General features: G+C 45.1%; 4 protein-coding genes and 1 pseudogene across 4 annotated transcripts in view; all 5 read left to right on the forward strand.

Moving 5' to 3' along the window:
• Positions 1 to 1,588: 1,588 nt before the first annotated feature.
• On the forward strand, positions 1,589 to 3,116 carry LOC121573021 (receptor-transporting protein 3). Its single transcript, XM_041885058.1, has 3 exons — positions 1,589 to 1,697; positions 2,007 to 2,172; positions 2,481 to 3,116. Exons 1-3 carry the CDS (start codon positions 1,682 to 1,684, stop codon positions 2,842 to 2,844), a joined length of 546 nt encoding a protein of 181 aa, XP_041740992.1. The 5' UTR covers positions 1,589 to 1,681; the 3' UTR covers positions 2,845 to 3,116.
• Positions 3,117 to 8,397: 5,281 nt separating this feature from the next.
• LOC121573022 lies at positions 8,398 to 10,021 on the forward strand (annotated as a pseudogene).
• A 6,886-nt stretch (positions 10,022 to 16,907) lies between these two features.
• Positions 16,908 to 18,509, forward strand: LOC121573023 (receptor-transporting protein 3-like). Its single transcript, XM_045222403.1, has 3 exons — positions 16,908 to 17,063; positions 17,371 to 17,536; positions 17,865 to 18,509. The coding sequence occupies exons 1-3, from the start codon at positions 17,048 to 17,050 to the stop codon at positions 18,235 to 18,237; spliced, it is 555 nt and encodes a 184-aa protein (XP_045078338.1). The 5' UTR covers positions 16,908 to 17,047; the 3' UTR covers positions 18,238 to 18,509.
• Positions 18,510 to 23,791: 5,282 nt separating this feature from the next.
• Positions 23,792 to 25,385, forward strand: LOC121572268 (receptor-transporting protein 3-like). Its single transcript, XM_041884286.2, has 3 exons — positions 23,792 to 23,943; positions 24,241 to 24,406; positions 24,733 to 25,385. Exons 1-3 carry the CDS (start codon positions 23,928 to 23,930, stop codon positions 25,109 to 25,111), a joined length of 561 nt encoding a protein of 186 aa, XP_041740220.2. The 5' UTR covers positions 23,792 to 23,927; the 3' UTR covers positions 25,112 to 25,385.
• An 89-nt stretch (positions 25,386 to 25,474) lies between these two features.
• LOC121572638 (ankyrin repeat and IBR domain-containing protein 1-like) overlaps positions 25,475 to 27,429 on the forward strand; it is a 40,458-nt gene continuing 38,503 nt past the window's right edge. Inside the window, exon 1 of the mRNA XM_045222298.1 lies at positions 25,475 to 25,762. The gene's annotated coding sequence lies outside the window, so the exon portion shown is untranslated. The remainder of the gene's footprint in view (positions 25,763 to 27,429) is intronic.

Genomic DNA, 27,429 nt, shown 5'->3' on the forward strand with positions numbered 1-27,429 from the left:
CTAGATTACTAATCTACCGCCTTCCCTTAAAGTCCCACCCACAATGATTGATTGACAGGTCTGAAACCATACCAACTCTGTGACTCACAAATATCCTGCCCCCTCCCCTGACAATCCAAACCACAGTGATTGATTGACAGGCCAAACTGTTAAAGGGATAGTTCAACCAAATTACAAAATGACACATTGGGTCTCCACAGCAGGAAAGCCAATAAAATACATATTTTGAAGAACAAACATAATTGTGGCATTTCATATCTTGCAGTATAACTGTACATATGACTTTAATCTCAAGAGAAGACAGGTTTAATGGTACAAAAAGGTTATCTTACTTAGAAAATAGCCCTGATCATTTAGGCCCAGATAATATCCAAAACAACAAACAACACACTGAATTCATACATTTTCAGTCATTTTAATTGTAAATTCATGTCTTTCTACTCAATACCACAAATCATTTTACCAATCTGGGAGATAAAGTCGTTAAAGTATTCAATAATTTAGCTGTGTATTTCGGATGGAATCAAGGCATTAGAGGGATGGAATCAAGGCCGCTAAAATAGAGTTTGCCCCCTCGGAACCCCCCAGCCCGGAACTCCCTGGCTGGCTATTTTTTCTATTTGGCTGGCTACTCCATGTATTTACGGAAAACACTGCCTAAAGACAGGAAAGCAGGCAACAAGCTTAGGTCTTCATATAGACCCATTCTGTGTTTTCAAACATTGCCTCACGAGGGCAAGTTGGTGGCAGAACAAGGGGGATTTCTTATAGAACACCAGCAAAAAAGCATCTATTTACATGTTGCTTATGAGTGCATTTCACACTACTTTTGGATTATAATTGGATTTTAAGGCTCGTATGAATGTATTGCTTAATATAATGTTTGTGTCATCATCGCAAATCAACTTTGGCTAGATGTTGCTACAGCCTATATCAATGAGCGTTAGCATTCTGGCCAACAAATGCTGCAACCAAAATAGTTATTTTGCAAATATCACAACCAAATATAATCTTAGCGACTGTTCAAGCAAGAGTCAAAACATCATTGTAAGCGTATGAGAACCCCCAAAAATTATTTTGTTTGTAAGTAATAAAAATGTAAATGTGGGCTCTTGAATGGGCACAGATATCTTGTACTGGAAAAAGGTATACTGCTCATGAAAAAATGCTCATGAAAAAATAAAAAATAAATAATAATACAATTTGGATATTCCCCACGGGCTTTAAAGGGATGATTTTCACCATATATGGTTAAATAGTGGCGTTTCGCATCGCAAATAGCCCGGGTCATGCACAAGCACTGAAGCTGAGAACAATTGGTATTTATCAATGGTTATCTCCTACTGGTGTACATATGATGCTCATAGGATTGTTTGATAAATTACACTTTTTCTATGTAGTATTTTAGAATAGTTTCTACGCAATATTGATACATGAGGCCCCTGGTCAATATAATGGTCAATCTGTACTGAAGGGCTGGTCTTCAATAGAGCACAGAGACAGCCTGGGTACTACTGCAGACTTTTGACCGGGGGAAAACGAAACCAGACGGTAAGTTTCGGTTTCCAAATCCCAACGTCAGGGGGAGTACCACTGTGACGATATAAATATCCAGCTCATAACGACACAAACAGATAATTTGTTCTTCAACAGCATTTTTTTCATTTGTTCTCCGACATTGATGACCATGAGCACAGGTAGGCAATGAATACTTTTAAGTTACTTTCTTTTATCCTATTATGCCGTTTTTCTGGACATATGACCAGTGTCTAGCTTGTTTGTTTATTCATTTATTTACATAACGGAAGTAGGCCTAGGTCTATTTATGTGCATTAATCAGGAAAGTTATTTAATAAGCCCTTGCTGCACTATCTGAACCAGTCCGGTCCTGACTCAGTGTGTGTGTTGTTTGCGTACGTGCGCTTGCATGTTTGTCTATGTGTGTGTGCGTGCTTGCTTATGTGTGTGTGTGTGTGTGTGTGTGTGTGTGTGTGTGTGTAACCCAGACTGGACGCCCACCCTGTGGTCAGAGTGTTTTGAGGAGATGTTGGATGAGGAGTTGGACAGTAGTGACCAGTGGGCCTTCCACTTCAACTATGGCCTGACAGAAACACTCACCAAGGAGGAGAGGAGGAGAGAATGGAGGGTGTACAGCCACTGTGCCTTTGGACAGTACGTATCTGTTTCTCTTACTATCATTGTCTTTATGCTTGTTATGTGTTGTGTAGGCCTGTGGTTTTCCCCTACTCAGTTCCACAAAGGTTCAGAAAATTGGCACTGCAGCGCCACCATGTGGAAACAGACCACTTGTCTAAAATGACAGATAGACATGCTTTCATTCAAATGCTCTCTCTCTCTCTCTCTCTCTCTCTCTCTCTCTCTCTCTCTCTCTCCCGCGACCTCTCTCTCTCTCCCCCTCTCTCTCTCCCTCTCCCTCTCCCCCTCCCCCCCTTCTCGCTCCCTCTACCTCTCTCTCTCAGGTTCCAGTGTGGTAAGTGTTTTAAGACGTGGCGGTCGGCACGGGTGGTGGTAGTGTTCCGGTACCGTCTGCAGAATAAGACAGCGAGGGGGACTGTGCTGATGCGGCCGCTCGGCCAGGCATGCAGACGCTGCCGGGAAGAGTTTGAACTCCCAGGTTTCTCCCAGAACGAGGTGGAGGAGGCACTGCTTGGACTAATTGGAAAGATTAGGAAGAACTGCTACGGAGAGGAGGAGGAGGAGGAGGACGAGGAGGACGAGGATGATGATGAGGAGGAAGACGATGGGTCAGAGAAGGTGTCGATGAGGCCCCATGAGAAAGCTCTGTGTGAAGCCTGCAGACTGGGCATCTGCTGTCAAGAGTAGAGAAAAAGAGTGAACGTGTGTGTGTGTGTGACAGAGAGACAGTGGGGGGAACGTATAGCCTAATGCTGTCTAGAATTCGTTGTAAAAATATTAAGAACAGCACTATCTATAATGTGCCTATGGACTCAATACAAACTTTATGTAGCCTAATGTCATGTACTAACGTTGGCAAATAGCAATGACCAAATATTTTATCCATAACTTCCTTATACTTTGGAGTTGTGTAATAAACATGTATTATGTGTAATAAATGTACAGAATGGGAAGACTTATATGTGCTTTTGAGTGTTTTTTACTTCTACCGTTTGCAAATTTGAATAGTTTGGGCAAGTTTGAGGCACTTTTAACAACCTTTCTAAACCATCTTTGAGACAGGATACAAGGAGACGAAGACATTTATTGACCAATCAGGTGTAAGTGGCCAGTGACAGCTTTTCTGCGCATGCGTGTAACGCCTCTCTTCCTGGCAGCAATAACAACAGAAACAGCAGCATCTCGCATCATCACTCGGAAGAACTGAGGTTAGAGAGAAAGGAAGGAAGGATGGTGGGGAGTCGACAAGGAAAATGATGAAATAACGGTATTCTGCCAGTGTGAATGTTTGGATGTCCAACTGGTGACCAAGTTAATCGATGGTGGTGTAAGTAGTAGATTGATAGCTAGCTAAGTAACGTTAGATTTTATCAGCTAGATGTGTATCATTAGCTAGCTAGCCAGCTAACGTTAGCTGTGTTGGCCAGTTGTGGCTAGGTAGCTTTAATGATTTGACAAGACTAAATTGAGAGGCCAACAACGATATACTCGCTTAGCTAGCTCTTACCATTTAAACCACAGCCCTGGCATCAGCTTAATTGAACCAGCATAACTTGGCATCACGTTTACAGATATTCACGTCAGTCAGTTCTGTAGCAGAACGGTGGTAGGTAACTAGCTAGACATGGAGCGCCATAGAGACAGAAATACATGGCTCTGGCTATGATTATTATTCTTAGCTAGTCATAGCTGCATGGCTAGGTGGTAACTAACGTTAGCTAGCTAACAAGTGATAAGAGTCTGTCCATGCTAGCCTGTTGAAAGAGCCAGAGACCAACGAATAAAGCAATTATCCAAAGTTCGAGCTGTAGGCTACATGGTGGGGAGTGGAGTTTAGTCCGCCACATAGGGGGTTGCCTGGACAACCATATACAGATTCAGACAGGGTCTTTGTTTTTTTTAGCTCGCTAGCTAACCCTTATGTTGAGTCTGACCCTTAAACGTTAGCTGTTGCACCCCTTCTCAAAAAACCAACACTCGATCCCACTGATGTCAACAACTACAGACCAGTATCCCTTCTTTCTTTTCTTTCCAAAACTATTGAGCGTGCCGTCTTTAGCCAACTCTCTTGCTATCTCTCTCAGAATGACCTTCTTGATCCAAACCAGTCAGGTTTCAGGACTGGTCATTCAACTGAGACTGCTCTTCTCTGTGTCACGGAGGCTCTCCGCACTGCTAAAGCTAACTCTCTCTCCTCTGCTCTTGTCCTTCTAGACCTGTCTGCTGCCTTTGATACTGTGAACCATCAGATCCTCCTCTCCACCCTCTCCGAGCTGGGCATCTCCGGCGCGGCTCACTCCTGGATCGCGTCCTACCTGACGTGTCGCTCCTACCAAGTGGCGTGGCGAGAAGCTGTCTCCGCACCACGTGCTCTCACCACTGGCGTCCCCCAGGGCTCAGTTCTAGGCCCTCTCCTATTCTCCCTATACACCAAGTCACTTGGCTCTGTCATATCCTTACATGGCCTCTCCTATCATTGCTACGCTGACGATACACAACTAATCTTCTCCTTTCCCCCTTCTGATAACCAGGTGGCGAATCGCATCTCTGCATGTCTGGCAGACATATCAGTATGGATGACGGATCACCACCTCAAGCTGAACCTTGGCAAGACGGAGCTGCTCTTCCTCCCGGGGAAGGACTGCCCGTTCCATGATCTCGCCATCACGGTTGACAACTCCGTTGTGTCCTCCTCCCACAGTGCGAAGAGCCTTGGCGTGACCCTGGACAACACCCTGTCGTTCTCCGCTAACATCAAGGCGGTGACCCGATCCTGCAGGTTCATGCTCTACAACATTCGGAGAGTACGACCCTGCCTTACACAGGAAGCGGCACAGGTCCAATCCAGGCACTTGTCATCTCCCCGTCTGGATTACTGCAACTCGCTGTTGGCTGGGCTCCCTGCCTGTGCCATTAAACCCCTACAACTCATCCAGAATGCCGCAGCCCGTCTGGTGTTCAACCTTCCCAAGTTCTCTCACGTCACCCCGCTCCTCCGCACACTCCACTGGCTTCCAGTTGAAGCTCGCATCTGTTACAAGACCATGGTGCTTGCCTATGGAGCTGTGAGGGGATCGGCACCTCTGTACCTTCAGGCTCTGATCAGTCCCTACATCCAAACGAGGGCATTGCGTTCATCCACCTCTGGCCTGCTGGCTCCCCTTCCTCTGCGGAAGCATAGTTCCCGCTCAGCCCAGTCAAAACTGTTCGCTGCTCTGGCACCCCAATGGTGGAACAAGCTCCCTCACGACGCCAGGACAGCGGAGTCACTCACCACCTTCCGGAGACATTTGAAACCCCACCTCTTTAAGGAATACCTGGGATAGGATAAAGTAATCCTTCTACCCCCCCCTAAAAAAAAAGAGATATTGTAAAGTGGTTCTCCCACTGGCTATAGGGTGAATGCACCTATTTGTAAGTCGCTCTGGATAAGAGCGTCTGCTAAATGACGTAAATGTAAATGTTAAACCTGAACCCTGAAGAAGGCACTGCGTGCCGAAACGTTGGTTGCTATACCCATTAAACTTTTGGGAGCATAATTAGAGTGTGCGACTTTCTTTCTTTATTTTTAGAGTCTGACACTTAGCACACTGCTAAATTGAAGTAGCTACATGTGTTGGGCCAACTTCACCATGTTTATGAACACTGTGTTATAAATGCTATGTTATGAACACTTACTTATAAGCTATGTGTTGTAAACACATCATGCCACCAAAAGCCGATGGTTGTTTTGTTGATTTTTTTTATTTTTTATTTATTTTTTTATTTCACCTTTATTTAACCAGGTAAACCAGTTGAGAACAAGTTCTCATTTACAACTGCGACCTGGCCAAGATAAAGCAAAGCAGTGCGATAAAAACAACAACACAGAGGTACATATGGGGTAAAACAAAACAAAGTCAAAAATACAACAGAAATACATATATATACAGTGTGTGCAAATGTAGCAAGTTATGGAGGTAAGGCACTAAATAGGCTATAGTGCAAAATAATTACAATTAGTATTAACACTGGAATGATAGATGTGCAAGAGATGATGTGCAAATAGAGATACTGGGGTACAAATGAGCAAAATAAATAACAATATAGGGATGAGGTAGTTGTGCGGGCTAATTTCAGATGGGCTGTGTACAGGTGCAGTGATCGGTAAGGTGCTCTGACAACTGATGCTTAAAGTTAGTGAGGGAGATAAGTGTCTCCAGCTTCAGAGATTTTTGCAATTTGTTCCAGTCATTGGCAGCAGAGAACTGGAAGGAATTGCGGCCAAAGGAGGTGTTGGCTTTGGGGATGACCAGTGAGATATACCTGCTGGAGCGCAGACTACGGGTGGGTGTTGCTATGGTGACCAATGAGCTAAGATAAGGCGGGGATTTGCCTAGCAGTGATTTATAGATGGCCTGGAGCCAGTGGGTTTGGCGATGAATATGTAGTGAGGACCAGCCAACAAGAGCGTACAGGTCACAGTGGTGGGTATTATATGGGGCTTTGGAGACAAAACGGATGGCACTGTGATAGACTACATCCAATTTGCTGAGTAGAGTGTTGGAGGCTATTTTGTAAATGACATCGCCGAAGTCAAGGATCGGTAGGATAGTCCGTTTTACGAGGGCATGTTTGGCAGCATGAGTGAAGGAGGCTTTGTTGCGAAATAGGAAACCGATTCTAGATTTAACTTTGGATTGGAGATTCTTAATGTGAGTCTGGAAGGAGAGTTTACAGTCTAACCAGACACCTAGATATTTGTAGTTGTCCACATACTCTAGGTCAGACCCGTCGAGAGTAGTGATTCTAGTCTGGTGGGCGGGTGCAAGCAGCGTTCGGTTGAAGAGCATGCATTTAGTTTTACTAGTGTTTAAGAGCAGTTGGAGGCTACTGAAGGAGTGTTGTATGGCATTGAAGCTCGTTTGGAGGTTTGTTAACACAGTGTCCAATGAAGGGCCAGATGTATACAAAATGGTGTCGTCTGCGTAGAGGTGGATCTGAGAGTCACCAGCAGCAAGAGCGACGTCATTGATATACACAGAGAAAAGAGTCGGCCCAAGAATTGAACCCTGTGGCACCCCCCATAGAGACTGCCATAGGTCCAGACAACAGGCCCTCCGATTTGACACATTGAACTCTATCTGAGAAGTAGTTGGTGAACCAGGCGAGGCAGTCATTTGAGAAACCAAGGCTATTTAGTCTGCCAATAAGAATGCGGTGGTTGACAGAGTCGAAAGCCTTGGCCAGGTCAATGAAAACGGCTGCACAGTACTGTCTATTATCGATCGCGGTTATAATATCGTTTAGGACCTTGAGCGTGGCTGAAGTGCACCCATGACCAGCTCGGAAACCGGATTGCATAGCGGAGAAGGTACGGTGGGATTCGAAATGGTCGGTGATCTGTTTGTTGACTTGGCTTTCAAAAACTTTTGAAAGGCAGGGCAGGATGGATATGGGTCTGTAACAGTTTGGATCTAGAGTGTCACCCCCCTTTGAAGAGGGGGATGACCGTGGCAGCTTTCCAATCTCTGGGGATCTCAGATGTTACGAAAGAGAGGTTGAACAGGCTAGTAATAGGGGTTGCGACAATTTCGGCGGCTAGTTTTAGAAAGAAAGGGTCCAGAATTTTTGGCAATAGAAAACTATGATTTGCTTTGAATCCATGTCAGGATGCTGTAATGCTGTAATGCTGTTGTGCTGTTGACATAAGAATACTAAGTTATTTAGCAAATATCACAACCAAATATAATCTTAGTGACTGTTCAAGCAAGAGTCAAAACATAATTGTAAGTGTATGAGAACCCCCCAAAATTATTTTGTTTATAAGTAATAAAAATTTTAATGTGGGCTCTTGAATGGGCACAGATGTCTTGTACTGGAAAAACGTATACTGCTCATGAAAAAATAAAAAATAAAAAATAATACAATTTGGATATTCCCCACGGGCTTTAAAGGGATGATTTTCACCATATATGGTTAAATAGTGGCGTTTCGCATCGCAAATAGCCCGGGTCATGCACAAGCACTGAAGCTGAGAACAATTGGTATTTATCAATGGTTATCTCCTACTGGTGTACATATGATGCTCATAGGATTGTTTGATAAATTAAATTTTTTCTATGTAGTATTTTAGAATAGTTTCTACGCAATATTGATACATGAGGCCCCTGGTCAATATAATGGTCAATCTGTACTGAAGGGCTGGTCTTCAATAGAGCACAGCGACAGCCTGCGTACTACTGCAGACTTTTGACCGGGGGAAAACGAAACCAGACGGTAAGTTTCGGTTTCCAAATCCCAACGTCAGGGGAGTACCACTGGGACCATATAAATATCCAGCTCATAACGACACAAACAGATAATTTGTTCTTCAACAGCATTTTTTTCATTTGTTCTCCGACATTGATGACCATGAGCACAGGTAGGCAATGAATACTTTTAAGTTACTTTCTTTTATCCTATTATGCCGTTTTTCTGGACATATGACCAGTGTCTAGCTTGTTTGTTTATTCATTTATTTACATAACGGAAGTAGGCCTAGGTCTATTTATGTGCATTAATCAGGAAAGTTATTTAATAAGCCCTTGCTGCACTATCTGAACCAGTCCGGTCCTGACTCAGTGTGTGTGTTGTTTGCGTACGTGCGCTTGCATGTTTGTCTATGTGTGTGTGCGTGCTTGCTTATGTGTGTGTGTGTGTGTGTGTGTGTGTGTGTGTAACCCAGACTGGACGCCCACCCTGTGGTCAGAGTGTTTTGAGGAGATGTTGGATGAGGAGTTGGACAGTAGTGACCAGTGGGCCTTCCACTTCAACTATGGCCTGACAGAAACACTCACCAAGGAGGAGAGGAGGAGAGAATGGAGGGTGTACAGCCACTGTGCCTTTGGACAGTACGTATCTCTTTCTCTTACTATCATTGTCTTTATGCTTGTTATGTGTTGTGTAGGCCTGTGGTTTTCCCCGACTCAGTTCCACAAAGGTTCAGAAGATTGGCACTGCAGCGCCACCATGTGGAAACAGACCACTTGTCTAAAATGACAGATAGACATGCTTTCATTCAAATGCTCTCTCTCTCTCTCTCTCTCTCTCTCTCTCTCTCTCTCTCTCTCTCTCTCTCTCTCGCTCTCTCTCTCTCTCCCGCGACCTCTCTCTCTCTCCCCCTCTCTCTCTCCCTCTCCCTCTCCCCCTCTCCCTCTCCCCCTCCCCCCCTTCTTGCTCCCTCTACCTCTCTCTCTCAGGTTCCAGTGTGGTAAGTGTTTTAAGACGTGGCGGTCGGCACGGGTGGTGGTAGTGTTCGGTACCGTCTGCAGAATAAGACAGCGAGGGGGACTGTGCTGATGCGGCCGCTCGGCCAGGCATGCAGACGCTGCCGGGAAGAGTTTGAACTCCCAGGTTTCTCCCAGAACGAGGTGGAGGAGGCACTGCTTGGACTGTTTGGAAAGATTAGGAAGAACTGCTACGGAGAGGAGGAGGAGGAGGAGGAGGAGGAGGAGGAGGAGGAGGATGATGAGGAGGAGGAGGAAGAGGATGGGTCAGAGAAGGTGTCGATGAGGCCCCATGAGAAAGCTCTGTGTGAAGCCTGCAGACTGGGCATCTGCTGTCAAGAGTAGAGAAAAAGAGTGAACGTGTGTGTGTGTGTGACAGAGAGACAGTGGGGGGAACGTATAGCCTAATGCTGTCTAGAATTCGTTGTAAAAATATTAAGAACAGCACTATCTATAATGTGCCTATGGACTCAATGCAAACTTTATGTAGCCTAATGTCATGTACTAACGTTGGCAAATAGCAATGACCAAATATTTTATCCATAACTTCCTTGTACTTTGGAGTTGTGTAATAAACATGTATTATGTGTAATAAACGTACAGAATGGGAAGACTTATATGTGCTTTTGAGTGTTTTTTACTTCTACCGTTTGCAAATTTGAATGGCTTGGGCAAGTTTGAGGCACTTTTAACAACCTTTCTAAACCATCTTTGAGACAGGAGACAAGGAGACGAAGACATTTATTGACCAATCAGGTGTAAGTGGCCAGTGACAGCTTTTCTGCGCATGCGTGTAATGCCTCTCTTCCTGGCAGCAATAACAACAGAAACAACAGAAACAGCAGCATCTCGCATCATCACTCGGAAGAACTGAGGTTGGAGAGAAAGGAAGGAAGGATGGTGGGGAGTCGAGAAGGGAAATGATGAAATAACGGTATTCTGCCAGTGTGAATGTTTGGATGTCCAACTGGTGACCAAGTTAATCGATGGTGGTGTAAGTAGTAGATTGATAGCTAGCTAAGTAACGTTAGATTTTATCAGCTAGATGTGTATCATTAGCTAGCTAGCCAGCTAACGTTAGCTGTGTTGGCCAGTTGTGGCTAGGTAGCTTTAATGATTTGACAAGACTAAATTGAGAGGCCAACAACGATATACTCGCTAGCTAGCTCTTACCATTTAAACCACAGCCCTGGCATCAGCTTAATTGAACCAGCATAACTTGGCATCACGTTTACAGATATTCACGTCAGCCAGTTCTGTAGCAGAACGGTGGTAGGTAACTAGCTAGACATGGAGCGCCATAGAGACAGAAATACATGGCTCTGGCTATGATTATTATTCTTAGCTAGTCATAGCTGCATGGCTAGGTGGTAACTAACGTTAGCTAGCTAACAAGTGATAAGAGTCTGTCCATGCTAGCCTGTTGAAAGAGCCAGAGACCAACGAATAAAGCAATTATCCAAAGTTCGAGCTGTAGGCTACATGGTGGGGAGTGGAGTTTAGTCCGCCACATAGGGGGTTGCCTGGACACAACCAGATACAGATTCAGACAGGGTCTTTGTTTTTTTTAGCTCGCTAGCTAACCCTTATGTTGAGTCTGACCCTTAAACGTTAGCTGTTGCACCCCTTCTCAAAAAACCAACACTCGATCCCACTGATGTCAACAACTACAGACCAGTATCCCTTCTTTCTTTTCTTTCCAAAACTATTGAGCGTGCCGTCTTTAGCCAACTCTCTTGCTATCTCTCTCAGAATGACCTTCTTGATCCAAACCAGTCAGGTTTCAGGACTGGTCATTCAACTGAGACTGCTCTTCTCTGTGTCACGGAGGCTCTCCCGCACTGCTAAAGCTAACTCTCTCTCCTCTGCTCTTGTCCTTCTAGACCTGTCTGCTGCCTTTGATACTGTGAACCATCAGATCCTCCTCTCCACCCTCTCCGAGCTGGGCATCTCCGGCGCGGCTCACTCCTGGATCGCGTCCCTACCTGACCGGTCGCTCCTACCAAGTGGCGTGGCGAGAAGCTGTCTCCGCACCACGTGCTCTCACCACTGGCGTCCCCCAGGGCTCAGTTCTAGGCCCTCTCCTATTCTCCCTATACACCAAGTCACTTGGCTCTGTCATATCCTTACATGGCCTCTCCTATCATTGCTACGCTGACGATACACAACTAATCTTCTCCTTTCCCCCTTCTGATAACCAGGTGGCGAATCGCATCTCTGCATGTCTGGCAGACATATCAGTATGGATGACGGATCACCACCTCAAGCTGAACCTTGGCAAGACGGAGCTGCTCTTCCTCCCGGGGAAGGACTGCCCGTTCCATGATCTCGCCATCACGGTTGACAACTCCGTTGTGTCCTCCTCCCACAGTGCGAAGAGCCTTGGCGTGACCCTGGACAACACCCTGTCGTTCTCCGCTAACATCAAGGCGGTGACCCGATCCTGCAGGTTCATGCTCTACAACATTCGGAGAGTACGACCCTGCCTTACACAGGAAGCGGCACAGGTCCAATCCAGGCACTTGTCATCTCCCGTCTGGATTACTGCAACTCGCTGTTGGCTGGGCTCCCTGCCTGTGCCATTAAACCCCTACAACTCATCCAGAATGCCGCAGCCCGTCTGGTGTTCAACCTTCCCAAGTTCTCTCACGTCACCCCGCTCCTCCGCACACTCCACTGGCTTCCAGTTGAAGCTCGCATCTGTTACAAGACCATGGTGCTTGCCTATGGAGCTGTGAGGGGATCGGCACCTCTGTACCTTCAGGCTCTGATCAGTCCCTACATCCAAACGAGGGCATTGCGTTCATCCACCTCTGGCCTGCTGGCTCCCCTTCCTCTGCGGAAGCATAGTTCCCAGTCAAAACTGTTCGCTGCTCTGGCACCCCAATGGTGGAACAAGCTCCCTCACGACGCCAGGACAGCGGAGTCACTCACCACCTTCCGGAGACATTTGAAACCCCACCTCTTTAAGGAATACCTGGGATAGGATAAAGTAATCCTTCTACCCCCCCTAAAAAAAAAGAGATATTGTAAAGTGGTTCTCCCACTGGCTATAGGGTGAATGCACCTATTTGTAAGTCGCTCTGGATAAGAGCGTCTGCTAAATGACGTAAATGTAAATGTTAAACCTGAACCCTGAAGAAGGCACTGCGTGCGAAACGTTGGTTGCTATACCCATTAAACTTTTGGGAGCATAATTAGAGTGTGCGACTTTCTTTCTTTATTTTTAGAGTCTGACACTTAGCACACTGCTAAATTGAAGTAGCTACATGTGTTGGGCCAACTTCACCATGTTTATGAACACTGTGTTATAAATGCTATGTTATGAACACTTACTTATAAGCTATGTGTTGTAAACACATCATGCCACCAAAAAGCCGATGGTTGTTTTGTTGATTTTTTTTATTTTTTATTTATTTTTTTATTTCACCTTTATTTAACCAGGTAAACCAGTTGAGAACAAGTTCTCATTTACAACTGCGACCTGGCCAAGATAAAGCAAAGCAGTGCGATAAAAACAACAACACAGAGGTACATATGGGGTAAAACAAAACAAAGTCAAAAATACAACAGAAATACATACAGTGGGGAAAAAATGTATTTAGTCAGCCACCAATTGTGCAAGTTCTCCCACTTAAAAAGATGAGAGAGGCCTGTAATTTTCATCATAGGTACACGTCAACTATGACAGACAAAATGAGGAAAAAAAATCCTGAAAATCACATTGTAGGATTTTCTATGAATTTATTTGCAAATTATGGTGGAAAATAAGTATTTGGTCAATAACAAAAGTTTCTCAATACTTTGTTATATACCCTTTGTTGGCAATGACACAGGTCAAACGTTTTCTGTAAGTCTTCACAAGGTTGTCACACACTGTTGCTGGTATTTTGGCCCATTCCTCCATGCAGATCTCCTCTAGAGCAGTGATGTTTTGGGGCTGTCGCTGGGCAACACAGACTTTCAACTCCCTCCAAAGATTTTCTATGGGGTTGAGATCTGGAGACTGGCTAGGCCACTCCAGGACCTTGAAATGCTTCGTGACGAAGCCACTCCTTCGTTGCCCGGGTGGTGTGTTTGGGATCATTGTCATGCTGAAAGACCCAGCCACGTTTCATCTTCAATGCCCTTGCTGACGGAAGGAGGTTTTCACTCAAAATCTCACGATACATGGCCCCATTCATTCTTTCCTTTACACGGATCAGTCGTCCTGGTCCCTTTGCAGAAAAACAGCCCCAAAGCATGATGTTTCCACCCCCATGCTTCACAGTAGGTATGGTGTTCTTTGGATGCAACTCAGCATTCTTTGTCCTCCAAACACGACGAGTTGAGTTTTTACCAAAAAGTTATATTTTGGTTTCATATGACATTCTCCCAATCCTCTTCTGGATCATCCAAATGCACTCTAGCAAACTTCAGACGGGCCTGGACATGTACTGGCTTAAGCAGGGGGACACGTCTTGCACTGCAGGATTTGAGTCCCTGGCGGCGTAGTGTGTTACTGATGGTAGGCTTTGTTACTTTGGTCCCAGCTCTCTGCAGGTCATTCACTAGGTCCCCCCGTGTGGTTCTGGGATTTTTGCTCACCGTTCTTGTGATCATTTTGACCCCATGGGGTGAGATCTTGCGTGGAGCCCCAGATCGAGGGAGATTATCAGTGGTCTTGTATGTCTTCCATTTCCTAATAATTGCTCCCACAGTTGATTTCTTCAAACCAAGCTGCTTACCTATTGCAGATTCAGTCTTCCCAGCCTGGTGCAGGTCTACAATTTTGTTTCTGGTGTCCTTTGACAGCTCTTTGGTCTTGGCCATAGTGGAGTTTGGAGTGTGACTGTTTGAGGTTGTGAACAGGTGTATTTTATACTGATAACAAGTTCAAACAGGTGCCATTAATACAGGTAACAAGTGGAGGACAGAGGAGCCTCTTAAAGAAGAAGTTACAGGTCTGTGAGAGCCAGAAATCTTGCTTGTTTGTAGGTGACCAAATACTTATTTTCCACCATAATTTGCAAATAAATTCATAAAAAATCCTACAATGTGATTTTCTGGATTTTTTTTTCTCAATTTGTCTGTCATAGTTGACGTGTACCTATGATGAAAATTACAGGCCTCTCTCATCTTTTTAAGTGGGAGAACTTGCACAATTGGTGGCTGACTAAATACTTTTTTTCCCCACTGTATATATACAGTGTGTGCAAATGTAGCAAGTTATGGAGGTAAGGCACTAAATAGGCTATAGTGCAAAATAATTACAATTAGTATTAACACTGGAATGATAGATGTGCAAGAGATGATGTGCAAATAGAGATACTGGGGTACAAATGAGCAAAATAAATAACAATATAGGGATGAGGTAGTTGTGCGGGCTAATTTCAGATGGGCTGTGTACAGGTGCAGTGATCGGTAAGGTGCTCTGACAACTGATGCTTAAAGTTAGTGAGGGAGATAAGTGTCTCCAGCTTCAGAGATTTTTGCAATTTGTTCCAGTCATTGGCAGCAGAGAACTGGAAGGAATTGCGGCCAAAGGAGGTGTTGGCTTTGGGGATGACCAGTGAGATATACCTGCTGGAGCGCAGACTACGGGTGGGTGTTGCTATGGTGACCAATGAGCTAAGATAAGGCGGGGATTTGCCTAGCAGTGATTTATAGATGGCCTGGAGCCAGTGGGTTTGGCGATGAATATGTAGTGAGGACCAGCCAACAAGAGCGTACAGGTCACAGTGGTGGGTATTATATGGGGCTTTGGAGACAAAACGGATGGCACTGTGATAGACTACATCCAATTTGCTGAGTAGAGTGTTGGAGGCTATTTTGTAAATGACATCGCCGAAGTCAAGGATCGGTAGGATAGTCCGTTTTACGAGGGCATGTTTGGCAGCATGAGTGAAGGAGGCTTTGTTGCGAAATAGGAAACCGATTCTAGATTTAACTTTGGATTGGAGATTCTTAATGTGAGTCTGGAAGGAGAGTTTACAGTCTAACCAGACACCTAGATATTTGTAGTTGTCCACATACTCTAGGTCAGACCCGTCGAGAGTAGTGATTCTAGTCTGGTGGGCGGGTGCAAGCAGCGTTCGGTTGAAGAGCATGCATTTAGTTTTACTAGTGTTTAAGAGCAGTTGGAGGCTACTGAAGGAGTGTTGTATGGCATTGAAGCTCGTTTGGAGGTTTGTTAACACAGTGTCCAATGAAGGGCCAGATGTATACAAAATGGTGTCGTCTGCGTAGAGGTGGATCTGAGAGTCACCAGCAGCAAGAGCGACGTCATTGATATACACAGAGAAAAGAGTCGGCCCAAGAATTGAACCCTGTGGCACCCCCATAGAGACTGCCATAGGTCCAGACAACAGGCCCTCCGATTTGACACATTGAACTCTATCTGAGAAGTAGTTGGTGAACCAGGCGAGGCAGTCATTTGAGAAACCAAGGCTATTTAGTCTGCCAATAAGAATGCGGTGGTTGACAGAGTCGAAAGCCTTGGCCAGGTCAATGAAAACGGCTGCACAGTACTGTCTACTATCGATCGCGGTTATAATATCGTTTAGGACCTTGAGCGTGGCTGAAGTGCACCCATGACCAGCTCGGAAACCGGATTGCATAGCGGAGAAGGTACGGTGGGATTCGAAATGGTCGGTGATCTGTTTGTTGACTTGGCTTTCAAAAACTTTTGAAAGGCAGGGCAGGATGGATATGGGTCTGTAACAGTTTGGATCTAGAGTGTCACCCCCTTTGAAGAGGGGGATGACCGTGGCAGCTTTCCAATCTCTGGGGATCTCAGATGTTACGAAAGAGAGGTTGAACAGGCTAGTAATAGGGGTTGCGACAATTTCGGCGGCTAGTTTTGGAAAGAAAGGGTCCAGAATTTTTGGCAATAGAAAACTATGATTTGCTTTGAATCCATGTCAGGATGCTGTAATGCTGTAATGCTGTTGTGCTGTTGACATAAGAATACTAAGTTATTTAGCAAATATCACAACCAAATATAATCTTAGTGACTGTTCAAGCAAGAGTCAAAACATAATTGTAAGTGTATGAGAACCCCCCAAAATTATTTTGTTTATAAGTAATAAAAATTTTAATGTGGGCTCTTGAATGGGCACAGATGTCTTGTACTGGAAAAACGTATACTGCTCATGAAAAAATAAAAAATAAAAAATAATACAATTTGGATATTCCCCACGGGCTTTAAAGGGATGATTTTCACCATATTGGTTAAATAGTGGCGTTTCGCATCGCAAATAGCCCGGGTCATGCACAAGCACTGAAGCTGAGAACAATTGGTATTTATCAATGGTTATCTCCTACTGGTGTACATATGATGCTCATAGGATTGTTTGATAAATTACACTTTTTCTATGTAGTATTTTAGAATAGTTTCTACGCAATATTGATACATGAGGCCCCTGGTCAATATAATGGTCAATCTGTACTGAAGGGCTGGTCTTCAATAGAGCACAGCGACAGCCTGCGTACTACTGCAGACTTTTGACCGGGGGAAAACGAAACCAGACGGTAAGTTTCGGTTTCCAAATCCCAACGTCAGGGGAGTACCACTGGGACCATATAAATATCCAGCTCATAACGACACAAACAGATAATTTGTTCTTCAACAGCATTTTTTTTTCATTTGTTCTCCGACATTGATGACCATGAGCACAGGTAGGCAATGAATACTTTTAAGTTACTTTCTTTTATCCTATTATGCCGTTTTTCTGGACATATGACCAGTGTCTAGCTTGTTTGTTTATTCATTTATTTACATAACGGAAGTAGGCCTAGGTCTATTTATGTGCATTAATCAGGAAAGTTATTTAATAAGCCCTTGCTGCACTATCTGAACCAGTCCGGTCCTGACTCAGTGTGTGTGTTGTTTGCGTACGTGCGCTTGCATGTTTGTCTATGTGTGTGTGCGTGCTTGCTTATGTGTGTGTGTGTGTGTGTGTGTGTGTGTGTGTGTGTAACCCAGACTGGACGCCCACCCTGTGGTCAGAGTGTTTTGAGGAGATGTTGGATGAGGAGTTGGACAGTAGTGACCAGTGGGCCTTCCACTTCAACTATGGCCTGACAGAAACACTCACCAAGGAGGAGAGGAGGAGAGAATGGAGGGTGTACAGCCACTGTGCCTTTGGACAGTACGTATCTCTTTCTCTTACTATCATTGTCTTTATGCTTGTTATGTGTTGTGTAGGCCTGTGGTTTTCCCCGACTCAGTTCCACAAAGGTTCAGAAGATTGGCACTGCAGCGCCACCATGTGGAAACAGACCACTTGTCTAAAATGACAGATAGACATGCTTTCATTCAAATGCTCTCTCTCTCTCTCTCTCTCTCTCTCTCTCTCTCGCTCTCTCTCTCTCTCTCCCGCGACCTCTCTCTCTCTCCCCCTCTCTCTCTCCCTCTCCCTCTCCCCCTCTCCCTCTCCCCCTCCCCCCCTTCTTGCTCCCTCTACCTCTCTCTCTCAGGTTCCAGTGTGGTAAGTGTTTTAAGACGTGGCGGTCGGCACGGGTGGTGGTAGTGTTCCGGTACCGTCTGCAGAATAAGACAGCGAGGGGGACTGTGCTGATGCGGCCGCTCGGCCAGGCATGCAGACGCTGCCGGGAAGAGTTTGAACTCCCAGGTTTCTCCCAGAACGAGGTGGAGGAGGCACTGCTTGGACTGTTTGGAAAGATTAGGAAGAACTGCTACGGAGAGGAGGAGGAGGAGGAGGAGGAGGAGGAGGAGGAGGAGGATGATGATGAGGAGGAGGAAGAGGATGGGTCAGAGAAGGTGTCGATGAGGCCCCATGAGAAAGCTCTGTGTGAAGCCTGCAGACTGGGCATCTGCTGTCAAGAGTAGAGAAAAAGAGTGAACGTGTGTGTGTGTGTGACAGAGAGACAGTGGGGGGAACGTATAGCCTAATGCTGTCTAGAATTCGTTGTAAAAATATTAAGAACAGCACTATCTATAATGTGCCTATGGACTCAATGCAAACTTTATGTAGCCTAATGTCATGTACTAACGTTGGCAAATAGCAATGACCAAATATTTTATCCATAACTTCCTTGTACTTTGGAGTTGTGTAATAAACATGTATTATGTGTAATAAACGTACAGAATGGGAAGACTTATATGTGCTTTTGAGTGTTTTTTACTTCTACCGTTTGCAAATTTGAATGGCTTGGGCAAGTTTGAGGCACTTTTAACAACCTTTCTAAACCATCTTTGAGACAGGAGACAAGGAGACGAAGACATTTATTGACCAATCAGGTGTAAGTGGCCAGTGACAGCTTTTCTGCGCATGCGTGTAACGCCTCTCTTCCTGGCAGCAATAACAACAGAAACAGCAGCATCTCGCATCATCACTCGGAAGAACTGAGGTTAGAGAGAAAGGAAGGAAGGATGGTGGGGAGTCGACAAGGAAAATGATGAAATAACGGTATTCTGCCAGTGTGAATGTTTGGATGTCCAACTGGTGACCAAGTTAATCGATGGTGGTGTAAGTAGTAGATTGATAGCTAGCTAAGTAACGTTAGATTTTATCAGCTAGATGTGTATCATTAGCTAGCTAGCCAGCTAACGTTAGCTGTGTTGGCCAGTTGTGGCTAGGTAGCTTTAATGATTTGACAAGACTAAATTGAGAGGCCAACAACGATATACTCGCTAGCTAGCTCTTACCATTTAAACCACAGCCCTGGCATCAGCTTAATTGAACCAGCATAACTTGGCATCACGTTTACAGATATTCACGTCAGCCAGTTCTGTAGCAGAACGGTGGTAGGTAACTAGCTAGACATGGAGCGCCATAGAGACAGAAATACATGGCTCTGGCTATGATTATTATTCTTAGCTAGTCATAGCTGCATGGCTAGGTGGTAACTAACGTTAGCTAGCTAACAAGTGATAAGAGTCTGTCCATGCTAGCCTGTTGAAAGAGCCAGAGACCAACGAATAAAGCAATTATCCAAAGTTCGAGCTGTAGGCTACATGGTGGTGAGTGGAGTTTAGTCCGCCACATAGGGGGTTGCCTGGACACAACCAGATACAGATTCAGACAGGGTCTTTGTTTTTTTTAGCTCGCTAGCTAACCCTTATGTTGAGTCTGACCCTTAAACGTTAGCTGTTGCACCCCTTCTCAAAAAACCAACACTCGATCCCACTGATGTCAACAACTACAGACCAGTATCCCTTCTTTCTTTTCTTTCCAAAACTATTGAGCGTGCCGTCTTTAGCCAACTCTCTTGCTATCTCTCTCAGAATGACCTTCTTGATCCAAACCAGTCAGGTTTCAGGACTGGTCATTCAACTGAGACTGCTCTTCTCTGTGTCACGGAGGCTCTCCCGCACTGCTAAAGCTAACTCTCTCTCCTCTGCTCTTGTCCTTCTAGACCTGTCTGCTGCCTTTGATACTGTGAACCATCAGATCCTCCCTCTCCACCCTCTCCGAGCTGGGCATCTCCGGCGCGGCTCACTCCTGGATCGCGTCCCTACCTGACCGGTCGCTCCTACCAAGTGGCGTGGCGAAGCTGTCTCCGCACCACGTGCTCTCACCACTGGCGTCCCCCAGGGCTCAGTTCTAGGCCCTCTCCTATTCTCCCTATACACCAAGTCACTTGGCTCTGTCATATCCTTACATGGCCTCTCCTATCATTGCTACGCTGACGATACACAACTAATCTTCTCCTTTCCCCCTTCTGATAACCAGGTGGCGAATCGCATCTCTGCATGTCTGGCAGACATATCAGTATGGATGACGGATCACCACCTCAAGCTGAACCTTGGCAAGACGGAGCTGCTCTTCCTCCCGGGGAAGGACTGCCCGTTCCATGATCTCGCCATCACGGTTGACAACTCCGTTGTGTCCTCCTCCCACAGTGCGAAGAGCCTTGGCGTGACCCTGGACAACACCCTGTCGTTCTCCGCTAACATCAAGGCGGTGACCCGATCCTGCAGGTTCATGCTCTACAACATTCGAGAGTACGACCCTGCCTTACACAGGAAGCGGCACAGGTCCAATCCAGGCACTTGTCATCTCCCGTCTGGATTACTGCAACTCGCTGTTGGCTGGGCTCCCTGCCTGTGCCATTAAACCCTACAACTCATCCAGAATGCCGCAGCCCGTCTGGTGTTCAACCTTCCCAAGTTCTCTCCGTCACCCCGCTCCTCCGCACACTCCACTGGCTTCCAGTTGAAGCTCGCATCTGTTACAAGACCATGGTGCTTGCCTATGGAGCTGTGAGGGGATCGGCACCTCTGTACCTTCAGGCTCTGATCAGTCCCTACATCCAAACGAGGGCATTGCGTTCATCCACCTCTGGCCTGCTGGCTCCCTTCCTCTGCGGAAGCATAGTTCCCGCTCAGCCCAGTCAAAACTGTTCGCTGCTCTGGCACCCCAATGGTGGAACAAGCTCCCTCACGACGCCAGGACAGCGGAGTCACTCACCACCTTCCGGAGACATTTGAAACCCCACCTCTTTAAGGAATACCTGGGATAGGATAAAGTAATCCTTCTACCCCCCTAAAAAAAAAGAGATATTGTAAAGTGGTTCTCCCACTGGCTATAGGGTGAATGCACCTATTTGTAAGTCGCTCTGGATAAGAGCGTCTGCTAAATGACGTAAATGTAAATGTTAAACCTGAACCCTGAAGAAGGCACTGCGTGCCGAAAACGTTGGTTGCTATACCCATTAAACTTTTGGGAGCATAATTAGAGTGTGCGACTTTCTTTCTTTATTTTTAGAGTCTGACACTTAGCACACTGCTAAATTGAAGTAGCTACATGTGTTGGGCCAACTTCACCATGTTTATGAACACTGTGTTATAAATGCTATGTTATGAACACTTACTTATAAGCTATGTGTTGTAAACACATCATGCCACCAAAAGCCGATGGTTGTTTTGTTGATTTTTTTATTTTTTATTTATTTTTTTATTTCACCTTTATTTAACCAGGTAAACCAGTTGAGAACAAGTTCTCATTTACAACTGCGACCTGGCCAAGATAAAGCAAAGCAGTGCGATAAAAACAACAACACAGAGGTACATATGGGGTAAAACAAAACAAAGTCAAAAATACAACAGAAATACATATATATACAGTGTGTGCAAATGTAGCAAGTTATGGAGGTAAGGCACTAAATAGGCTATAGTGCAAAATAATTACAATTAGTATTAACACTGGAATGATAGATGTGCAAGAGATGATGTGCAAATAGAGATACTGGGGTACAAATGAGCAAAATAAATAACAATATAGGGATGAGGTAGTTGTGCGGGCTAATTTCAGATGGGCTGTGTACAGGTGCAGTGATCGGTAAGGTGCTCTGACAACTGATGCTTAAAGTTAGTGAGGGAGATAAGTGTCTCCAGCTTCAGAGATTTTTGCAATTTGTTCCAGTCATTGGCAGCAGAGAACTGGAAGGAATTGCGGCCAAAGGAGGTGTTGGCTTTGGGGATGACCAGTGAGATATACCTGCTGGAGCGCAGACTACGGGTGGGTGTTGCTATGGTGACCAATGAGCTAAGATAAGGCGGGGATTTGCCTAGCAGTGATTTATAGATGGCCTGGAGCCAGTGGGTTTGGCGATGAATATGTAGTGAGGACCAGCCAACAAGAGCGTACAGGTCACAGTGGTGGGTATTATATGGGGCTTTGGAGACAAAACGGATGGCACTGTGATAGACTACATCCAATTTGCTGAGTAGAGTGTTGGAGGCTATTTTGTAAATGACATCGCCGAAGTCAAGGATCGGTAGGATAGTCCGTTTACGAGGGCATGTTTGGCAGCATGAGTGAAGGAGGCTTTGTTGCGAAATAGGAAACCGATTCTAGATTTAACTTTGGATTGGAGATTCTTAATGTGAGTCTGGAAGGAGAGTTTACAGTCTAACCAGACACCTAGATATTTGTAGTTGTCCACATACTCTAGGTCAGACCCGTCGAGAGTAGTGATTCTAGTCTGGTGGGCGGGTGCAAGCAGCGTTCGGTTGAAGAGCATGCATTTAGTTTTACTAGTGTTTAAGAGCAGTTGGAGGCTACTGAAGGAGTGTTGTATGGCATTGAAGCTCGTTTGGAGGTTTGTTAACACAGTGTCCAATGAAGGGCCAGATGTATACAAAATGGTGTCGTCTGCGTAGAGGTGGATCTGAGAGTCACCAGCAGCAAGAGCGACGTCATTGATATACACAGAGAAAAGAGTCGGCCCAAGAATTGAACCCTGTGGCACCCCCATAGAGACTGCCATAGGTCCAGACAACAGGCCCTCCGATTTGACACATTGAACTCTATCTGAGAAGTAGTTGGTGAACCAGGCGAGGCAGTCATTTGAGAAACCAAGGCTATTTAGTCTGCCAATAAGAATGCGGTGGTTGACAGAGTCGAAAGCCTTGGCCAGGTCAATGAAAACGGCTGCACAGTACTGTCTATTATCGATCGCGGTTATAATATCGTTTAGGACCTTGAGCGTGGCTGAAGTGCACCCATGACCAGCTCGGAAACCGGATTGCATAGCGGAGAAGGTACGGTGGGATTCGAAATGGTCGGTGATCTGTTTGTTGACTTGGCTTTCAAAAACTTTTGAAAGGCAGGGCAGGATGGATATGGGTCTGTAACAGTTTGGATCTAGAGTGTCACCCCCTTTGAAGAGGGGGATGACCGTGGCAGCTTTCCAATCTCTGGGGATCTCAGATGTTACGAAAGAGAGGTTGAACAGGCTAGTAATAGGGGTTGCGACAATTTCGGCGGCTAGTTTTAGAAAGGGTCCAGAATTTTTGGCAATACAAAACTATGATTTGCTTTGAATCCATGTCAGGATGCTGTAATGCTGTAATGCTGTTGTGCTGTTGACATAAGAATACTAAGTTATTTAGCAAATATCACAACCAAATATAATCTTAGTGACTGTTCAAGCAAGAGTCAAAACATAATTGTAAGTGTATGAGAACCCCCCAAAATTATTTTGTTTATAAGTAATAAAAATTTTAATGTGGGCTCTTGAATGGGCACAGATGTCTTGTACTGGAAAAACGTATACTGCTCATGAAAAAATAAAAAATAAAAAATAATACAATTTGGATATTCCCCACGGGCTTTAAAGGGATGATTTTCACCATATATGGTTAAATAGTGGCGTTTCGCATCGCAAATAGCCCGGGTCATGCACAAGCACTGAAGCTGAGAACAATTGGTATTTATCAATGGTTATCTCCTACTGGTGTACATATGATGCTCATAGGATTGTTTGATAAATTACACTTTTTCTATGTAGTATTTTAGAATAGTTTCTACGCAATATTGATACATGAGGCCCCTGGTCAATATAATGGTCAATCTGTACTGAAGGGCTGGTCTTCAATAGAGCACAGAGACAGCCTGCGTACTACTGCAGACTTTTGACCGGGGGAAAACGAAACCAGACGGTAAGTTTCGGTTTCCAAATCCCAACGTCAGGGGAGTACCACTGGGACCATATAAATATCCAGCTCATAACGACACAAACAGATAATTTGTTCTTCAACAGCATTTTTTTTTCATTTGTTCTCCGACATTGATGACCATGAGCACAGGTAGGCAATGAATACTTTTAAGTTACTTTCTTTTATCCTATTATGCCGTTTTTCTGGACATATGACCAGTGTCTAGCTTGTTTGTTTATTCATTTATTTACATAACGGAAGTAGGCCTAGGTCTATTTATGTGCATTAATCAGGAAAGTTATTTAATAAGCCCTTGCTGCACTATCTGAACCAGTCCGGTCCTGACTCAGTGTGTGTGTTGTTTGCGTACGTGCGCTTGCATGTTTGTCTATGTGTGTGTGCGTGCTTGCTTATGTGTGTGTGTGTGTGTGTGTGTGTGTAACCCAGACTGGACGCCCACCCTGTGGTCAGAGTGTTTTGAGGAGATGTTGGATGAGGAGTTGGACAGTAGTGACCAGTGGGCCTTCCACTTCAACTATGGCCTGACAGAAACACTCACCAAGGAGGAGAGGAGGAGAGAATGGAGGGTGTACAGCCACTGTGCCTTTGGACAGTACGTATCTCTTTCTCTTACTATCATTGTCTTTATGCTTGTTATGTGTTGTGTAGGCCTGTGGTTTTCCCCCGACTCAGTTCCACAAAGGTTCAGAAGATTGGCACTGCAGCGCCACCATGTGGAAACAGACCACTTGTCTAAAATGACAGATAGACATGCTTTCATTCAAATGCTCTCTCTCTCTCTCTCTCTCTCTCTCTCTCGCTCTCTCTCTCTCTCTCTCCCGCGACCTCTCTCTCTCTCCCCCTCTCTCTCTCTCTCCCTCTCCCCCCTCTCCCTCTCCCCCTCCCCCCTTCTTGCTCCCCTCTACCTCTCTCTCTCAGGTTCCAGTGTGGTAAGTGTTTTAAGACGTGGCGGTCGGCACGGGTGGTGGTAGTGTTCCGGTACCGTCTGCAGAATAAGACAGCGAGGGGGACTGTGCTGATGCGGCCGCTCGGCCAGGCATGCAGACGCTGCCGGGAAGAGTTTGAACTCCCAGGTTTCTCCCAGAACGAGGTGGAGGAGGCACTGCTTGGACTGTTTGGAAAGATTAGGAAGAACTGCTACGGAGAGGAGGAGGAGGAGGAGGAGGAGGAGGAGGAGGAGGAGGAGGAGGATGATGATGAGGAGGAGGAAGAGGATGGGTCAGAGAAGGTGTCGATGAGGCCCCATGAGAAAGCTCTGTGTGAAGCCTGCAGACTGGGCATCTGCTGTCAAGAGTAGAGAAAAAGAGTGAACGTGTGTGTGTGTGTGTGACAGAGAGACAGTGGGGGGAACATATAGCCTATTGCTGTCTAGAATTCGTTGTAAAAATATTAAGAACAGCACTATCTATAATGTGCCTATGGACTCAATGCAAACTTTATGTAGCCTAATGTCATGTACTAACGTTGGCAAATAGCAATGACCAAATATTTTATCCATAACTTCCTTGTACTTTGGAGTTGTGTAATAAACATGTATTATGTGTAATAAACGTACAGAATGGGAAGACTTATATGTGCTTTTGAGTGTTTTTTACTTCTACCGTTTGCAAATTTGAATGGCTTGGGCAAGTTTGAGGCACTTTTAACAACCTTTCTAAACCATCTTTGAGACAGGAGACAAGGAGACGAAGACATTTATTGACCAATCAGGTGTAAGTGGCCAGTGACAGCTTTTCTGCGCATGCGTGTAATGCCTCTCTTCCTGGCAGCAATAACAACAGAAACAACAGAAACAGCAGCATCTCGCATCATCACTCGGAAGAACTGAGGTTGGAGAGAAAGGAAGGAAGGATGGTGGGGAGTCGAGAAGGGAAATTATGAAATAACGGTATTCTGCCAGTGTGAATGTTTGGATGTCCAACTGGTGACCAAGTTAATCGATGGTGGTGTAAGTAGTAGATTGATAGCTAGCTAAGTAACGTTAGATTTTATCAGCTAGATGTGTATCATTAGCTAGCTAGCCAGCTAACGTTAGCTGTGTTGGCCAGTTGTGGCTAGGTAGCTTTAATGATTTGACAAGACTAAATTGAGAGGCCAACAACGATATACTCGCTAGCTAGCTCTTACCATTTAAACCACAGCCCTGGCATCAGCTTAATTGAACCAGCATAACTTGGCATCACGTTTACAGATATTCACGTCAGCCAGTTCTGTAGCAGAACGGTGGTAGGTAACTAGCTAGACATGGAGCGCCATAGAATTCAGAAATACATGGCTCTGGCTATGATTATTATTCTTAGCTAGTCATAGCTGCATGGCTAGGTGGTAACTAACGTTAGCTAGCTAACAAGTGATAAGAGTCTGTCCATGCTAGCCTGTTGAAAGAGCCAGAGACCAACGAATAAAGCAATTATCCAAAGTTCGAGCTGTAGGCTACATGGTGGTGAGTGGAGTTTAGTCCGCCACATAGGGGGTTGCCTGGACACAACCAGATACAGATTCAGACAGGGTCTTTGTTTTTTTTAGCTAGCTAGCTAACCCTTATGTTGAGTCTGACCCTTAAACCTGAACCCTGAAGAAGGCACTGCGTGCCGAAACGTTGGTTGCTATACCCATTAAACTTTTGGGAGCATAATTAGAGTGTGCGACTTTCTTTCTTTATTTTTAGAGTCTGACACTTAGCACACTGCTAAATTGAAGTAGCTACATGTGTTGGGCCAACTTCACCATGTTTATGAACACTGTGTTATAAATGCTATGTTATGAACACTTACTTATAAGCTATGTGTTGTAAACACATCATGCCACCAAAAGCCGGTGGTTGGTATGTTGATCATTTTTGGCAATAGAAAACTATGATTTGCTTTGAATCCATGTCAGGATGCTGTAATGCTGTTGACATAAGAAGACAGAGAGAGAGAAGAGAGGAAGATGGATAGAGAGAGAAGAGAGGAAGATGGATAGAGAGAAGAGAGGAAGATGGATAGAGAGAGAAGAGGAAGATGGATAGAGAGAAGAGAGGAAGATGGATAGAGAGAGAAGAGGAAGATGGATAGAGAGAAGAGAGGAAGATGGATAGAGAGAGGAAGATGGATAGAGAGAGAAGAGAGGAAGATGGATAGAGAGAGAAGAGAGGAAGATGGATAGAGAGAGAAGATGGGAAGATGGGGAGAGGGAGGTGAAGTGTGCTGGAATCAACTGAAGCTGTGTGGATCTGATAGTAGAGCAGTCAGCGTGACCTATAAACTATCAGTAGCCCCCCCTTACACACACACACACACACACACACGTCTACAGTAGACTTACTGGAGCAGAAAATGGTTGAGGCACAGAGACTGTTTATAAATGATGGGATCTGTGGAGCCAGATACAGTGCATTTGGAAAGTATTCAGACCTCTTTCCTTTTTCCACATTTTGTTATATGTTACAGCCTTATTCTAAAATAGATTAAATAAAAAATTCTCCCTCATCAATCTACACACAATACCCCATAATGCAAAATAAAAACATAAATACTTTATTTACATAACTATTCAGACCCTTTGCTATGAGACTCGAATTTTAGCTCAGGTGCATTCTGTTTCAATTGATCATCCTTGAGATGTTTCTGCAAC

The sequence above is a fragment of the Coregonus clupeaformis genome, chromosome 8, assembly GCF_020615455.1.
Source record: "Coregonus clupeaformis isolate EN_2021a chromosome 8, ASM2061545v1, whole genome shotgun sequence".
Classification (NCBI taxonomy): Eukaryota; Metazoa; Chordata; class Actinopteri; order Salmoniformes; family Salmonidae; genus Coregonus; species Coregonus clupeaformis.

What these genes read in the sequence shown, in the direction of transcription:
- LOC121573021 (XM_041885058.1), top strand. An exon ending in AGCCACTGTGCCTTTGGACA is followed by an intron (nt 2,173 to 2,480) that starts GTACGTATCTGT and finishes TCTCTCTCTCAG; the next exon opens with GTTCCAGTGTGGTAAGTGTT.
- LOC121573023 (XM_045222403.1), top strand. An exon ending in AGCCACTGTGCCTTTGGACA is followed by an intron (nt 17,537 to 17,864) that starts GTACGTATCTCT and finishes TCTCTCTCTCAG; the next exon opens with GTTCCAGTGTGGTAAGTGTT.
- LOC121572268 (XM_041884286.2), top strand. An exon ending in AGCCACTGTGCCTTTGGACA is followed by an intron (nt 24,407 to 24,732) that starts GTACGTATCTCT and finishes TCTCTCTCTCAG; the next exon opens with GTTCCAGTGTGGTAAGTGTT.